Source organism: Ambystoma mexicanum, chromosome 9 (genome assembly GCF_040938575.1).
Source record: "Ambystoma mexicanum isolate Mex_15411 chromosome 9, UKY_AmexF1_1, whole genome shotgun sequence".
Lineage (NCBI taxonomy): Eukaryota > Metazoa > Chordata > Amphibia > Caudata > Ambystomatidae > Ambystoma > Ambystoma mexicanum.
In genome coordinates this window covers 802794332-802812283 of record NC_090931.1, presented here as the reverse complement: position 1 = coordinate 802812283, position 17952 = coordinate 802794332, and the positions used below count along the sequence as shown (strand labels likewise).

At 43.5% G+C, this 17952-nt stretch overlaps 1 protein-coding gene across 5 annotated transcripts in view; it reads right to left on the bottom strand.

Moving 5' to 3' along the window:
- Positions 1 to 17952, bottom strand: part of NCKAP1 (NCK associated protein 1) — a 1877983-nt gene that overhangs the window by 1524641 nt on the left and 335390 nt on the right. For all 5 annotated transcript variants that reach the window (XM_069615779.1, XM_069615776.1, XM_069615777.1 and 2 more), the window contains one exon: positions 8818 to 8866. In XM_069615779.1, the coding sequence (XP_069471880.1) occupies positions 8818 to 8866 (49 nt within the window). The remainder of the gene's footprint in view (positions 1 to 8817; positions 8867 to 17952) is intronic.

The following is a 17952-nucleotide window of genomic DNA, read 5'->3' as shown; positions in this document are numbered from 1 at the left end:
CTTATAAAATGGTTAAATTATTAAGCATTACCCGCAGTTATACATGCCCAAAAAGAAATCAGTTGATTTGGGTATTCTGATATTTTCGGCTGCTGAGGTGCCACTTTTCATCAATTGGCAATAAGGCTCTTGCATCCGTGATAGGTGGCACACTTCATTGTGAATTTAAGGCATTTAATCTTTTACTTGCCATGGTGACTAGTGTATTGTGGCATCAGTTGTAGGATGTCCCCTGGCAAAGGTTTTTCCATTAAGGAGTTCACAGACTGAAGCAGCTAGGTGAAAGATGCTTGGCTTGAGCGGTTTGTCCACCAGTGCCATCAAAGAAAGCGTGTGTATAGGTTTGTGGTGTGGTTAAAGTCCCCACACAAAGTCAGTTCTTCTTCCTCCCGCTGAATTTTAATATTAAATCTTAGCAGCCCTTCAGATGGCTGCATGAAAAGCCATTTTGACATCATTGATAGAGGAAAGTAGTGGTGGTTCCCCTCATTCAGGTAATCCACCCCATAGCAGTCCCAAACACTGTGCATAAAAATATGTTCCTTCTCTTCTGGGAAGGCATCCTCCTATAGATCTTCTATAGTTGTATTGATACGTCTAGATTCTACATGCTATGGTTAAGTGGATCAGGCAAAGATCTTTTTTACCTCTTGTTTGCAGCCGCTCATTAGAAACTCTTCTGCCACTAGGGTTCTCCATGCACCGCCTGATGCCTCAACGCACCCCACGGCAGCTAGGACCTTGGGGCAAGTGCCAGTATATATTGAGGCGCAGTGCCTTGTGACCTTATTTCCACCCTTTTACCCAAGCAAACCAACGCTGAGAGACTGCAGAACCAAAGTGTACAAGCTCTCTAGGACGAATTTGTGGGAGGAACATCCATCAGAAGGAACATTATTAGAAGAACAAATTACTTTCCTCGCTGTAGATTCCCTTCACTTTATCCTTCCAAAGAAAAGGAAGAATTCCATTGCCTAGATCCGGCGAGTGCCCTCAGCTACTACGTCTGTAGGATGAGAGACACCAGGAAAGATGACCAGCTTTTTATGGGTTATGTTTTTGGCCGTGCTGGTAGGGCTGTGACCAAACAGACCCTGTTAAGGTGGGTCATCCCCTGCATCTCTGAATGTGGTGATCTGGCAGTTAAGGATGCACCAGAGGGTTTCAGGGCACATTCCACAAGAGGACTGGCTGCCACTTCAGCTCTGCAACGTGGAGTATCTGTTCTGGACATTTGCCAGGCGGCTTACGTGTGCTTCTTTGTGCATGTTTGCTAAACATTACTGCTTGGATTCTCAGTCTGGTCAGGACAGGATACTCGTTTTCTGGTGCAAAGTGGTGCGCTTGCACTCCTAACTCCTCCAGATCTACTTACTGCTATGGGAGTCTATCAAATATGTGGAATCTGTGAAAGGAAGCAACAATGAAGAGAGGAAAATTGATGTTATGAGAGAGATGAAAATCGGAGTCAACCTTCGGGAGGAAGGATGGTCTCACTCTCAACATCAGCTTCTCCTTGGAGAAAACCAAGTAGGGAGGATTAACTGAAACCCCTGGAGCTCACACTCATCCAGTGGAAGGGATGACAACCAGGAAAATCCACTTAAGGGTGAGCAATTTCAACTAACAAGAATGTAGGGCCCCAAGGGAGAGAGTGCCCATAAGAAATGCCAATAATAAATTCAAGTTCTATGCCGTAACAACAAACTGGCAGGGGAGGGGTGGGCGGGGGGCACTGATTACACAATCAACACAAAAATTGCATTACAGTGGGGATCATGAAAAACTAGTCTTGCTCAGGAGTCCTCTTGAAAATCGAAATGGCAGCAAAATAACCCTTCACAGAGCCAATTTGCAGTCTCACACAGGCCAAAGAAAGCACAAAATCCAGAACAGAGGATGTGGAGCAGGTAAGAGGGTCCAGATCCCTCTCTTGGCGCCAAATTGAAGGTTTCAGCTACTTACAGGCATAAATGAATTTGGAGGCGCCAAGCATTGAGGAGCATGTTCAGGACACCTTGCGACAAAACCCAATCCTTGTACCTTAAACTTTCAACACTCAAGCATGAAGGTTCAAACTGTTGAGGTTCGGATGCAGTATTTGTCTCACATTGAGAAACGTCGCCCGCTCTCTGCAGAAGGCACCAGTGAGGGCAGATGGCCATGTCTTGCAACTCTGGGTAATAAATTCTCCAGGCCCAGTCCGGAGCGATCAAGATCATCATAAACCTGAACAGGGATAGCCTTCTGAGAACCAGCGGTATGACAGGAAATGGTGGGAACATATACAGAAGGTCAAAGTCCCACTTGACTCAAGGTGTCCCAGGAGCACCCACACGTGGAAATTCCCTGGAGCAGAACAACCTGCACTTCCTGTTCACACTGGAAGTGAAGAGGTCCACCCGAGGAGTTCCCAAACAGGGGAACACCTCTTCTAGAAATTCCTGCAAGAGCTCCCACTCGTGGGAGGCCAAAGTCTGGCTGCACAAGGCATCCACAATTACGTTCTCCTGCCGACCATATGCGCTAATGTTCTCCAGAGCCCAGAACCACATCTGCATTGCTTCTCTGCACAGAGGCAAGGAGCCCACACCCCCTTGATTGTTGAAGAAGTGCATGGCAATTGTGTTGTCCATCAGGACCAGCAGTCTTGCCCCATACCGAAGGGAAGAAAGTAACCAGGGCCAGCCTGATCACTCTACACTCCAGCAAACTGATGTGTTTCCGGCTTTTCGATAGAGACGACAGGTCGTTCATTATCAGGTCTTGTAGGTGAGCGCCCCAGCCTTTTTGGGACACATCCGTCACCAGAGTCAGTTAGGACCAGGGTTGTCAAAGCAACGCCCTTTTCAGTAGGTTGCATCTCTGACCACCGTTCAAGGTCTCTGAACCAAGGTGAGTCCTGAAACCGAGACAACTGAGGAGCCTCTGCTAAGATCTCAAGCACAGCCGGTCATCTGACACCACAAGAAAGCACAAGGCCATAAGACTGAGCAAGCGCAAAAAAGCCGAGACGGGCACTCTTTTCTGTGATTCTAAAACAACTAAGCTTAGTATAATGTGACATGGGAAATGTCTATTGGCTGTCCGCCTGCAGCCCAGCTTTGTAGTTCAAAACAAAAGTTCCAAGAAGGTGTAGAAAAGCAACAAAAGTTACACAAGACTCAAGGGGTTGATTCCCTTTGCCCAGAGTCCTTCCAACTTTATCCAAAATAGCTTCTGTGTCTTATAGTTCAAAACAAAAGTTGCACAAAACTCGAGGGGTTAATTCCCTTTCCCCAGTCTTTTCAAGCTTTTATGAAACTTGTCTTTGTATGTTCAAATGTTCAATATAGTTCCTTGGTGGGCCTGACTCTGTTAGGGAGAATTCTCTGTTTAGGCTGAATTTCCTAACCTAGTGAGTCCCCCAGCAGCTTTGCTGGATTTCTGGAGTTTGTTTTCTTCTCCTGCCAAGAGTGAGACTCTTTCTCCCACTCTTGAACATGACTTGTGGTGTTCCTTTGTATGTTAATGTGTTTCATGGGCTATGGTTTTTTTTTTACTCCATAGGATCTCATATGTTTTTTATGCGTGTTACACCGCACCCTCCGTGCAGTAACACCGGGGTGTCAGTGACCCCCCCACCATAGACTCCATACCCTGGGACTGACTACTGTCTCCCAGGGCATGTAAAGTCACCATTGGCTTTACTAGTCCCAAATTACTAACAGAACTAGTACAAACCATCATATTGTGGACGTACTGGTAGGGGCAATTCGATTGCCCCTGGGTCTGTTGTTCGAGGGGGTTCTGTCCCGTCCCCCCTCGTCGAGTTTTGGCTGGTGGCAGTGGATACTACTTTTTATATTCAACCGCAAATATATCTCTATGGGATTTTCCCATTGTTCGAGGCTAATTCTTTTTTAACATAGCCTCTAACATACCGCCGGTTTATTTATTTAATATTAATTCACCGGTTGGTATTTTCTGCCAGAACTCGGATTTAAAATGGCGTTTGTGTTTGCCTCTGTAACTCCAAACCAAAGGTCGAGCCCTTTGTTCCACTTTTGGCGGGCTTCTACACAGAAGCCCTCCAAAGTGGTGCCACTCTGTCTGGGTACCACAGGGGGTTGGAAGGGGATTTAGGCACCCTGGACTGAGTTGCCTTGGCAATTCAAGTCACACTCTTGTGTGATTGGCCAAAGTGGTGAGCCGGCCGGCTCACCACTTAGCATGTTTGATTGACAGGTAGGCTGAATGAATGGGGGTTTCTTGCATAAAAGCAGGGCTTTTGGGACTGGAACTTTAGAAGTCGCCACAGGACCTGAAAATCCGACGAGGGAGAAGCTGAGGCGACCTGCTATGACGACACCACCGGTGGAGCCCTGCTGAACCGACTCAGCACTTCCCAACGACAGAGGAGATCTCTCTGCTGGAGAGTCTTCTTCCCTTGACTGGTGGGCACAACCAGTTTACCCTCTTTTCTCGCATCCCAGGACGTCTTGTGGTCGAATTGCCTGTGCCAAGCACCCCGGCAACTGGATATCCACTTATCACTGGACCGCAAATAAAAGGACTGCTCCTTTTAATTGAGAACTCTGCGGCTGGTTTATTCCCTGGCAGTGCAACGGACTCCTGTTTTCCTCCACGACGAGATCCTCTCTTCCCCCGGACAAAGCACCGACTTGCACCCGCTGCCAGGAACAACTGCCCCCGCTGGAGCGTTCTCACCATTTTAAGGTACCGTGTCCGCCAGGCCTCCCTTTCTAAAGATTGCTACAAGGTAACAATAATCCCTTAACCTTCTGGACTCGGCTGGCCACCTTAACCATCTAACTGGTCCCTTTCTGTTGGTCCAACTCTTTCTGAAACTCTTGCGAGATTTTTGGGCACTTTCAACCGTGTGACCTTGGACACATTTCGTCCGGAGCCTCTTAAAGTGGGTCCGGCCTTGTTAACTTTGACTTTACGGTTTTAATCTGCCTCCTTCTCCTACAGTGTTCTTCCGAAAGTGTTGGGATCTGTTTCTAACTTTGCTCTACCTTTCTCTCCCTTTTTAACCAATTGATTAGAGTGCCATCTTCGTTAAGCACTCACCGCTGTCTGAAAATAAGTGTTGCTTTACTTAAGACTTGTCTAATAATCGTTGAAGGGAGTGTATATCTTTTAGTGACCGTGTTTTTGAACAGCTTAAAGGGATGGTCTAGTAAAAAAAATGTATTTAAAAAATAGATGGGCAACATAAAAAAAAAATACTAGCATTCTCCGTTTTAAAACTTCCTATGTAAAATTTTGAGCTATTCAAGCTCAAAATTCGCAAAAGCAAGCACGTGGGCGCATCCATTTTGTGAAATGGAGGCCCTCCTGTGCTGGCTTTTGCTTTTGCGGCACTAATGAAGGAAAAGCCAGCCAGCTGTAGTAAACAAAAGCTAACGCTGGGTGGCTTTCCCTTCATTAGTGCTGTAGGCGGAGGACGGGGACCGGAGACCAGAGCAGGAAAGCTGCAGCTGAATCTCGGTAAGTGCTATTTCTTTTTTTTTAAAAAATAAGCACTAAATGCGGTTTGTTTTCTAAGTTTTCCGGGCTGGAGGAGCCCGGAAAACTTAGAAATAAAACCGCAGCTTTAAAAACGTTGTATTTATGTTTGCGGTCGCTTTTGAAGCGACCGCAAACATAAATACAACGTTATTGTGTTGGAAAACGCTGCGGTTTTTCTTTCCAAGTTTCTCAGGCTCCTCCGGCTCGGAGGAGTCTGAGAAACTCGGAAAGAAAAACCGCAGCGTTTTCCAACACAACCGCGTTGTTTCTGCCTGAATCTGCTTTCCCATTTGGGGCTCTCGGGCTCCCCACGGGGAGCCCGAGAGCCCCAAATGGGAAAGCAGATTCAGGCAGAAACAACGCAGCATTGCGGAAAACAACCTATTTGCCCCTTTGGATGGCTACACCGTAACCCAAATAACAGTAGCGGTCTACCTTGTTCATTAAATCCTCTCTTATTGTGATGGATTGTATGTCTTTTTTCACTTTAGAAAAACCTCATGAATTTGGACTTAGCCCTGTTTACCATCAGTCCATTTATCTAAGCATAATTCATAATGGCTTGGGCACTTCTGCAAAGTCCCATATAGGTACTATCAAAGATAGCGAGATCCTCTGCATAAGTAAAATGCATAAGTAAAATACAAAAACCTTGACCTACCTAATTGGGGCGGAAAGTTTCCCTTATCGGTGGTATAATCACCAACGTCGGCCATAAATCAGTTAAATAAAACAGGTGCAAGTATGCACCCCTGTTTAACCCCCTTCTCAATGGGGACAGGGGCGGATAATTCACCATGACCATTTAGCATAACACGCGCCACATTATTATCATGTATTATTATCATGTAGAAATTGACAGGGGTAATGAAACTGCCTTGGCATTCATAACCTCTCTAGTTTAGCCCAAAGTTTGACTCAGTCAATTATTATTAATTTTTTCTAACGCCCAACTCGCCCACAGTGCACACAATTGCATCAAAAGCTGACGCAAAGTCTATAAAGAGGATATACAGAGGGGAAGACGAATTTGCTCTTGCTTGTAGATCAAACCATTCACTATACAGATATTGTGGACCATGGACATCCTTTTCCGAAAGTCTGTCTGATAGCAACTATGGACTTGGTTGCTCACAATCCTTTCATCTATATGTTGTAATAGGAAAGTTAAACAAATGTTGCTAGGCACATCCAGCAGCGAGGGCAGTCTGTGGTTTGAAGGGTCCTCCCTGTTGCTCCTCTTAAACACTGTTATAATGCATGACTGTTTCCATGAGCCCAGGACAGTGCTTGATTTTACCACCTGTTTAAACAATGTTGACAAAATATCAGCCTATAGGTCTGGATTGGCCTGCATAACCATATTTGAAACCCTGTTGGGACCCAGTGCACAAGATGCCTTAAGCCTCTTTATTATCTTTACAATGCGTTCCCTGTCAAATTCAAGCTTTAGTGGACCAATATTCAATAGTTTGTTGGGGACTATTGCCATAAACCTTTCCCCAAGGTAGCACTCCCTTTTTACACTAGCAATACAGTAAACCAAGGCATTGATAAGATGTGCCTGTCTTCTACAAAAAATAAAATACCCCCCCAGCATCTTACTATCCTCCTTTCTAGGGACCGCACAAAGTTCTTGCCAATCTTTCTTTATGGCTGGCATACGATGACGCTTTAACCAGTTTCTATAGTGATTTTTCAATCACTTTCTCTCCCTTAGTTTTACCAGCAGTTCAATCAACAAGCATTTTACTTTCATATCCGGTTCGCAGAGAAATTTATTTTCCTCTTTGATTATTTTATCATAGGGACGCAGATGGATCTTATCCAGCCTAAATGTTAAAACATTCTCAGTGGGCAGAAACCTAGAGGTGATGGTCCAATCACCACTTCGAAGTGATCGTAGCTTATGCAAGCTACGATCTCATCTGGGGAATTGAACCACTCATATTTCCTCTCCAGGTTACCCATAAATTTGATATTGCACTCAAATTTCTATCTGACCACTTAGCTCGATTTAACCTATTGTTTACATACACAGAGCCTACTTTGTCCATATCTCGAACTAATTTCATTGACTATGATAATTAGTTACAATTGCATGGTAAGTGTGTTAAGAACATTTCGAAATCAAAGAGTCCACCATGGCAAGCAGGGAATCCTTAGCATACAAATAACAATGGTGGAAGACTTCCCTCCGGTATGCCACGTCTTGGCCGTGGGGAGGTGTCCCTTAATAGCTCCATTCAACATACTCAGCCCCAAATCATCAAAACATTCGATCCACCTGCAGGCAGCCCTGATTGCTTTTACCTGTGTGTAATCCATAGCATTTATCAAACTTGCCCTGCCCTTATACAAGGTGTAGACAATGCAACAAGCATTCAAGTCTTATCCAGTTAAGATATCAATACAGGGGTTCCTAGCTATAATTGTCATAACATCGCACAGCATTCACTCAACACCACTACACCAATTTTAATGTTAGAGTTGTCACCTTCCATTTTAACTTCACGTGTGCTATAGCGATTCGAACACAAAGTGAGCAAGCCACCAAAAGTGTGGCCTTTATCTCCTCTGTTGGAAAGCCTTCTAAACCCAGTATATGCATCAAATATCACTTCGCCTAACAGCCATATTTCCTGCAATAAAATTGTATCAGCCCCATTAAAATAGAGGTTTAGAGCCCTTGTCAAAAAATAGATGTGTGTGGCCATGCGTGTTCCAAGATTGTATTGAAATTACACTGTTAACGCTTGGGGTAAGAAAGACAAAAGCCATTCTCTGTGCATTTATGTATCCACGTCCCCAGCCTGTCTAAGTGCAGTATTCGACTGTGTTACTTTGTCAATCTTTTTCTCCAATACAGTGCATCCAGGACTGGCCTTTTTTTCCTTTGTGGCAGCAATTTGATCAATATCAAAGCCCCATTTTAAAATAGCTGCAAGGAAAACACGGTAAGCGGTATAAACATATTTATCATATACATGCGTTGTGACAGTCACAAATAGGGAATTCTAATTTCGAGTGTCTACATTTAGAGTTTTTTTTGTTGTTCATGCACATCACACTCTAGATACCCTTTTTATGCTTCCCTAAACTTATCTCTCGGAATGATGTAGGTGGGTTTAAACTGCTCACATAAAGAGGAGGGGAAAGCAACTTAATGTGGAATATTACTTGCTGAATTGTCAGTAAATGCTACTCTAAATGTTCTAATACACACATTTTCAAAACAATATGGCTACTTTATCAATGAGAAATTGAAGGGTGTACATCTCTATAAAGAATGGTACTTACAAATTATCCATTTTTCCATGGTATCCAAAGACAGGTATTCACATGGCATCTGTTTCAAAAGAGACGAATTGAACAATTAGGTTAGGAAGAATTTTCATTGTGACACCCACCCAGTAATACCCGATGAACAACTTCCACTGCCTCCATAAATGGATCTCACAAACTAAATGTGCTGGCCCCAAACAAGCCCCTCAAACATTCCTCAAAAGAACATGCCACTAGATGGTTCACAGACAACCCCAACTACCTCAAGAAAGTGAACAAAATTCTAGGGCAAATGAGGAAAAAAATACTTTGAAACAGACATGACTGCATTTTACCAACCGCTCCAGATACACAGGACAGAGAAGATTACAGAGTTGCTGAATGCCCACCTATTTTGGAAGGGTCATTGTTATAGCACATTTGGGGATGTTGGTAATTGAATAAAACTTCTCCAGTTGTAATCCTGACAAAAGTAGCACAAATCTGTGAACCATGGAGGTGGTGCCTTGGAAAATAATACTATTTAGGCAGCAGCAACCCCTTCATCCCAAGGAACACATCTCCACGTTAGAAAACCTCTAGGTGGAGGGGCCGGCCTGGTGAGTGCCTCAATCTGTTATCACAACTTCCACTGGCTAGTATGGGTTATACCGCAGCCAGCATTCACCCAAAACGAAAGGATCAGTGAGCGACAGTGATGCAAAGAAGATGGATAGAATATTCCTCTACTGCAGCACAGGCCAAACATGTACATTGCTGTACAAGCAAGCTCATCTCAATACTAGGATTGTCTAGGCAATTATGTCATATTGGATTTCAGCCACAGGATCTGGGGATACTGCCTCCCCAATCACAGTAATAAACAGTAATGGGGTTTGACCTTGAAGGCAGAGAATGACACACAAACATTTTGGCAGTGATTATTTTTTTTAAACAAGGTCTTCCAATGATTTGAAATAAAATTTGTCAAGCTTAATTCTCAGAAAAGCTTGTGTTATTTTTTTCTCTTTTTTAGACACACAACAAAGGAACATACTAATGCTTCAAACTGATACTTCAAACTGATGTTATTTTTTCATGTGCTTTCTTTTTTACTTCTGGGGTATTCACGGTACACTCCCAATTTCGGCTGTTCCTCATTTGCTCAACTTGAAGCTTTTCTGGTTACTTCCCAAAACTGTCTAACTTTCATTGTTTTTTCTCCCCTATTTTCCGACAAGCTTGGACAAGCGTGCAATAGGGAAATGCTGGAAGGGCCGAACCAACACGTTAGTGTGGATGGGGTATTTAGGTGAAAGTGGGGCACTTTTTGCCCGAAGCAGGCCAGACTGTTGAGTTACTGCACTGTGCAGCTAGTAGTTTTGATTAATGCTAAAGAACATAAATGCTTTAAAAATACGCTATTTTCAACAGATTTGACCAAAAACGCTCCCTTGGGTAAAACTCAAACTGTCTGTTATGTGTATTGTGAAAGACTTGGTCAAGCACAGCACCCAGGGAATATGGCAGGGGAGAGAGCTTAGGGATGGATGGGGAGGGGGGAAGTTTAGGGACGGGGAGGAGTGGCAACGGAAGTGGAGTTGGGAATTTTCGAAGTACTTGGCTATGTTATGTGATGTTTGATGAAAAGCTTAATAAAAATAAATTTATAAAAAGGTCAGTTACGAAAAATAAGGAATTGCCATTTGCAATTGTGGGCCACTTTTTCAATAGTGCCCTTGTCCATTTATGTCATACTCCAACCGTTTCATAGGTACTCTCAAACTTTCTTTGGTGCATTTTGATATATCCTGTCCTTCTCAAACACTCACTAGGGTTATACCAACATCCCACCACTATGACAGCCTCTTTCTTCCTCCCTCCCTCCCTCCCTCCCTCCCCAGCCCCTCCCACATTAGCACTTTCACGCTATTTGGGGTTTAGTTCAAAAGAGTGTAGCTTTTATTGCCATTTTCAAGCACCTTCCAGCCCTTCTAGACTATAAAATCAATGTCTCCCTGGTTTTGTGCTCAAAGCTGTTTAAGTCTTTGAAGGTGTCTGAGCTGCCTCATTACAGGCCCTGCACCTTACATGCCAACATCTTGCTATGGGGATGTTTTGTCCCGTTTTAAATACCCTGCTACAACATTTATACACTAGGAGTAGCCCTTCCCAAAGATCTTGATCTAGGGGCCCACTGAAAACATGATAACAAGCGCAAAGCATTCACTTCCACTTAGTGTGCCAGTCTCCCTCCACCTCTCTTGGAGAGGTCCGCAAGCCAAGAAATTCAGAGGGCGAGTCGAGCCTAGTGTTTGGCTTCACCCTATGAGCCAAAAAACAAAGTCATCATGGACAAAAGTTGACTAAATTAGGCATCATAATATTTTCTAAACAATTGAGACATGGTCAAATAGGCTGTAGATATCATATACAATAAAACAGCCAACTTTCATCATCTACATGCTAAACTGAAATAGCAGCTCTCTAAAGGCTGATTCATTCATATTATTACTATTAACAACGTCCACTAGGAAAAAAGCATTTATGGCTAGTGGAACAGTGTCTTCATGAACTCTGGGTCCCACCCTGTACAAAAACGCAGTAGCATGTGCACTTGCTGCGGTTATACTAAAAAAGCAACATAAACTATAATTACACAGAATGCCCATGTACCAATCTCAGGGTTGAACTGCGTCACTGGGATTTTCGTCACAAATTCAGGTTCTCATACCAATAACCTTTTCCTAGGGTTACCTACATTTCCTAAAAAATATACATTCATATTTCTGTGTTTCAGCTTTTAGTGCATTTTGTCAGCAATCTAATCCGGTTTAAGACTGTCTGTGGAAACTGCGTCAACAGTCATACACTAGATTTTGGGCATGAGGAAGAGTAACTGAAGTCTCTTCAGTCAACCCAAACTGTACCCATTATTTTCTATGAAATCATTCAATGGCAAGTCGGAATGATGCAAATCCACTAGTTCCCAGGTATAGGCATTGTTTTGAAGGGATATTTTGGAAGTTCATAGCAAAAACAAGAGACACATTTAACTCAAAAATGGAATCAAGAATACACATTGAACCCTCCAAAAGAAGGTCCTCGAGGGCTATGGTCATAGGATCCTCATATCAATTTGGACAAGTTGGAACATCTATAAAACCTGACGTAGCCTACCGAACTAAAGAGTGTTAGGTAGCTGGAATTATTAAGTCTCTAAAAACGTCTATGCCCCAGGTCCTGATGGGGTATGTAACAACTTAATGATGTTGAATACTATCTGGTGGGCAAACACAGACTCTATTTAAAGCCATACGTATTATGAATACCTTACGCCCCCTCTCCCCCCCGTGGTGTGAACACATAGTTGTTCCAGTTTACAAAAAGGGTCCTAATTTATTTAATGATATGCATTCAGCCAGCAGTGGCTTTGCATATATTCATCAAAAGACATCATAATTTAAACGCAGAGGTTAAAACAGTCCTACATAAATTACAAACCAGATAAAATGGAGTGACACTAAAATATGCCATAAGAAAGTTGGGCAAGTACATTCAAACATAATTTATACAATTTCATGAAATGATAAATCAAATTTACATCATTGCCCTCTAGAAGTTTTTTTTTTCCACATCACGCTAACATACTCAAGATCATGTGAATTGTTATAGGCTTTTAAGTGTTTCATTCTTAACATTGTTAGACTTTCACAGTGGCATATAATGTGTTCAGCTGTTTCAATTATCGGGATTCCACATAATCTACACCACTGACAAGTTCTTTCGATACCAAGTTTCGCACCAACAATTTCAAGTCTATCTGCCACATTAAATTTAAACAGTAAATATTGCCTGATCGTTTTACTATTGGGAAAAGCTCTCAAATATTTGAGGTCTTCACCACGCTCTAGCCACTGCTGAATGAACATGCCGCTGTTTGTGTTGGTGGCCAGCCGTACCATATCTCTTTCTGTACCAGCACTATGAATCATATTTTAATTTATGCTTTATTCTTGTTTGCGTGCAACTTCTCCACTCATTTGCTCTATCATGAGCCCATTTAGTGTAGGTGGACATGAGATGTCCCAGCACTCTAAAGTTTTCACTACTGTCAATGCATCTAAATGCTTTTAACAATTCAACACTTATGGTTTTGTTTTCTAGATTACATATGTTTACGTACAACATAGCAACTTTGTATGTCATCCATCGCCTATTCGTATCATATTACATTCAAATATCTGTATCTGAGTCAGGGTACAACTTTTGCAGAGTATAGTAAAAGGATGGTACTTAGCGAGCAGCCACCCAGTTTTCCAATGAAGTGGCTTAATACCATGGTGATTTTCATGCATTTGCATTTATTTTCTATCCACTATGATTTACAACTCAGTTTCTGATCTACGCAAACTCCCAGTTATTTGTAGCATGCCACCTGGTCAACATTCTGACCAGCAATACTCCATCCCAATTTATTCACAGAGTTACTTTTTATTTACCCCATAAAGGCGATTATTTTGGTTTTTTCTACATTTATTTTCAAACCATTCTCATTTGCAAACTTCTCTAACACTACCAGTTTATCCTGTAACCCTTTAGAGGTGCAATCCAATAGCAGCATATCGTCTGCATAACCCAGTCAGCAGATTTTCAGAGGTCCCATTTTGACATCACATGATAGGGTGGCATTTAAGGCTACTGCATGGTCTGCCAGATACAAGTTAAAAAAGGTGGATGCAAGTATACAGCCTTGTTTGACTCCTCTACTGGTCGGAATCAGGTTGGTGACTTTGCCCTCCCCATCAAGTCTTATTCTAACCGATGTATTGGTATAGAGTAGCCTGATCATGGATAACAACCCATGTGGGATGACCCATCGTATGAGTTTATTCCACAGCTTATTCCTTAAAATGGTGCCAAATGCGGGCACTGAAATCTATAAACTCTCCATACACTAGGAGCTGGCACCTAATACAATGTCAATGGTTGTAACCAGAGTAATTAAGTTATGTACTGTGGATGACTTGGCCCGGAAGAGGAAGAATGTGTTGCTCAGAAATCCACTGATTAAGCTCTTTTAATAGTACCTGGGCAAAGACTTTTGCCAGGATGTCTAGCATAGCTAGCATGCGGCAGTTGGTCGGGTCATTCCAGCACCTTTTTTGTGAATGGGGAGAATGGAACTTTCCCTCCAGGTTTCAGGGACATGCCCATGTTTGCCAATCCATTGGAATAGTAGGTGCAATGCCTGTGCACAGTGTTCCGCGGATAGTTTACGTAATGCATTACAATTGCCGTCAGGCCCCACCGCACGTGAAGCAGGAAGAACTGCAATCATTTTAGTCGGTTCATCAACGGTATACTAACCAACCCAGTCTTCCCTCTTGGATAACATATACTTCATCAATCACATCCATGATCCAGCTAATTATAGGATTCTGGCTATGCTTGATGCCCCCGTTAAGACCTTTGCTAGGGTCCTTCGCTAAGAACTGGAACAATGGGCATCCGAGAACAAAATAATCCCTCTTTATCATATAGGATTTAGAAAGGGGACAGACTTATTAATATCTTGGCCCTGGTCTCAACAATTGAAGCAGGATGGAGAATTTACCAGAAGACTACCTATGTGGCCTTTATTGATTACAGTGCAGCAACGGAGCATGCTGTGGTATAAATTATACCAGTGTGGGATTCCATTGGGATTACGAATGCTGATTGCCCTACGCTGAGAGACCAATGTGAAAGTCGTATTGACTAGTACTTGTGAGATCACATCTCCCATGAGTACTAAAGGTAGGCCGAAAGCAAGGGTGTTTACTGGCGACCATCTTATTCAACATTTTCATGTCAGATCTACTAGAGGCCTTGAGTATGGAGGACACCTCTTCACCTAGATTCGCAAATCAGTGCATACAATGGTTAGGGTATGCGGATGACCTTGCCATCATTGACAGTACTCCAAGGAGTTTATAAACCTACCTCACTTGATAAGCGTAGCCATTACTCAATTCAAAAAATGGGCTAAAGATTAATTACTTAAAAACAAAAATAATGATTTTTAGCCCATAACCAAGTAAAAGTAAGAAGACCTACTGATGGCATATTGGACCAGAAGGGGATTAATATTGTAAAAAACGTTGAATATCTGGAAGTTTAGTTTGATCACAGATTGACTTGGTTCCCTAAGTGGATCAAGGTACAAGCTAAGGTACTCCAAAAACTAGGCACCATTACTATATATATATATATATATATATATGTAAATTAAGCCTTTATTGGAAATTGTGTCATTCTGAACCAGAAACGCTATTAAGCATTATACATGTATTTATTTTTGCATTTGCAGGGTAGCTGGGCACTGGTTGCAGGAAGAACAGTTATAGAAGAGGAGAGACATGGCAGGTAAAATTTAAAACTTAGTAGGTCAATTGAAAAACAGGGCCTTAGGGTTCTTCCTGAATGTCTTCTAAGAAGGTTCTGATACTAAGGCAGGCAGCACGAATTTCCAAAGGAAGGGGGCAACCACTAGGAAGCTGGAGCCATCTGCTCTTGATTATTTGCATCTGGGAAGGTAGAGCTTATTGGCATGGTTTGAACGAGTTGGTCTGAAATGTTTAGAGAGGGAGAGCGTTTGTGATAGGTAGGGAGAAGCAGAGTTACAGGGGCGTGATGGGTGATGGCAAGGGTCTTGAATTTGATGCGGTCTCGGTTAGGAAGCCAGTGGACCCAGCTTGTTGAATCAGATATCGGTTTGTGCCTTGAGACGTCGAGGGCAGCTCAAAGGGGATTGTTCTGGATTTCTTGTAGTTTGTTGGTTCCATTCAGTGGTTCCGGCCAGGAGGACATTGCAATAGTCCAATTTAGCAACAATAATAGCGCATGCTCTAGTGAGGCGGTTTTTGGTGGAGAGGAGGGTTTGCAGGCATTGAGGAGTTTTGTAGTATAGGCAGCAGAGGAGGCAATGGCATTCACGGAGGGTGGCGTCAAGGTAAACTCCCAGGGTTTTGATGACAGGGGGTATTGTGATAGTGCTGATGTCAATTGAGAAAGGCTGATAGGCTGTATCCAGGTTAGCAAGGAATGCCTGGATGGTTTCTATATACTATTGAGATTGGAGGCGTCATCGAGGTATGTGCCGGAAAGGGGGATAAGGACCTGGGTATCATCAACGTAGTTGGTGTAGGAGATGCCTAATGAATTCAGGTGTCAAAGAGGGGTTTGGTGTACATGTTATAGTTATGGAAGGTAGAGGATACACAGGAGCCTTGAGGACCTCCGCAAAAGACAGGTGCGGGGGGATGGGTTCGGGGGGGCAGTGGAGTTGCTGATGTAGACAAGATCTGACTGCAAGGAATGAGGCAATCCATTTAGTTGCTTGTGGGGAGAAATAGGCAGCTGAAGAGAGATGGTGGAATTGGGTTGGGTGGTCGATCAGGTTGAATGCTGCAGAGTCGTCGAGTAACAGTAGGAAGGCGAGTTTGCCTGAACAGTGGAAGTCATTTCTTTGGTTTGTGAGGTCGAGGTCAAATAGCACCATTTCTTTCCATGGCAAAGACCAAGATTTCTTGGAGTGAAAGAGGGACAGTGCCAGTTTGAAGGAAGTGATGATGGTGGTAATGAGTGAGAGGAGTGGGTCAGTGCAGTCATTTATAAGTGGGGCTGGGCAGAGGGATGATTTGAGACCCATGATAATGCGGTTAACATCTGTTACTGTGACTGTGTACAAATTGAAAGTGGGAGAAAGAGGATTTGGGTAGCCATCAGATCTGGCGATGATGGGTTGTTGCTTGGAAAGGATTTTGTTTTGAAGAGAAGTGATTTTTCCAGAAATGGTGATTTGAATTCGCCACACCAGGTGTCGATGGTGAAGGGTGGGGTGGTGGGGGTTTCAAGTTCCTGCAGAATGGCAAACAACGCGTGTTGGAATTGGCATTGGTAATTCCGGAATTGAGGCTAGTTGTTTTGGCATTATGTATTGCTAGCTTATATTCCTTAGCAATAGTAGAGAAGTGCAATTTGGTAGAGAGGTTGCAGTGCTATTTGCATTCACATGCGCTTTTTTGGACGGATGGCAGCAAGGTCAGGAGTGAACCAGTTCTTGTGTGTGGTTGGTTTGGGTTTGCGCAGTTTGAGGGGTGCAAGGGTGTAAACTGCGTTTACTAGCAACTCCTAAGCTTTGACGAGGGCAGTCAGGTTCGTTGTAGTAGTGGGTGGTGAGGTGAGATTGGAGAGGAGGGGAAAAAGGCATTCTTTAGTGAGGTTTTGTGTACAGCATGACCGGGTGGGTGGAAGTGATGATGGACCAGGAATGTGTTGGTGTGTGGTCGGTTTGGTGAACGCGATAATATGGTCAGAAGAGGGACAGGGTGCGTTCGATTCGAGTGAGATTTTATAGTCCAAGTCAACTAGCCAGTCGAGAGTCCAGCCTAAAGAGTGTGTGGGAGTGGAGATTGATTTGCCACCAAAGTTATGTAGGGTGATGTGAGGGAGGTAGTGTTGGTTTCAGAGTGGTTGTTGAAGCCTAGGTTTATATCGCAGAGCAGTAGTAATTTGGAGCTAGGCTTGAGGTTGGGTGTCCCGAGTTGTGTAATGTCATCTTTGAAGGTGAAGATGGTGCCTGTAGGGCAGTATAGGTGGTGAATGGATATGGTGGAAGGGGGTGATGAAGAAAGTTTTCAAGGAGAGCAGGTCGCAGTTGATTAGGGTTTGTGATGCAGAAGTTCTGAGGCGATTGGCATCTTTGTAATTGATTGTGACACCGCCACCTTTTCCAGTGATTCTGTCACTCATGCAGCCAGGTTTCCGTGATGGTGAGTATGTCGAGTTTTGTGGTGGTGGTGGTGGTGGTGGTGGTGGTGGTGGTGGTGGTGGTGGTGGTGGTGATGATGATGATGCCGTAGATACCTAAGGCATGTGCTGTCAGCGAGCAAGCATTAATCAGGTCACAGATGAGTGGTGTGGAACTGTTGTGAATGGGAATAGTTGAGGGATTAGATGAGGTGGTTGAGGTGACTTGTGCGAGTGGTGGGTTAAATGGCAGAGTGAATTTGTGAAAGTGGCTCAGATGTTTCTTGTGAGCGCTGGTAGGGAGATTAGGGGGGGGGACAGTTGTAAGGATGCGCGAGGAGAGTTGGCTAAGTCTGGAAGTGATAGAGCGAGGCATGG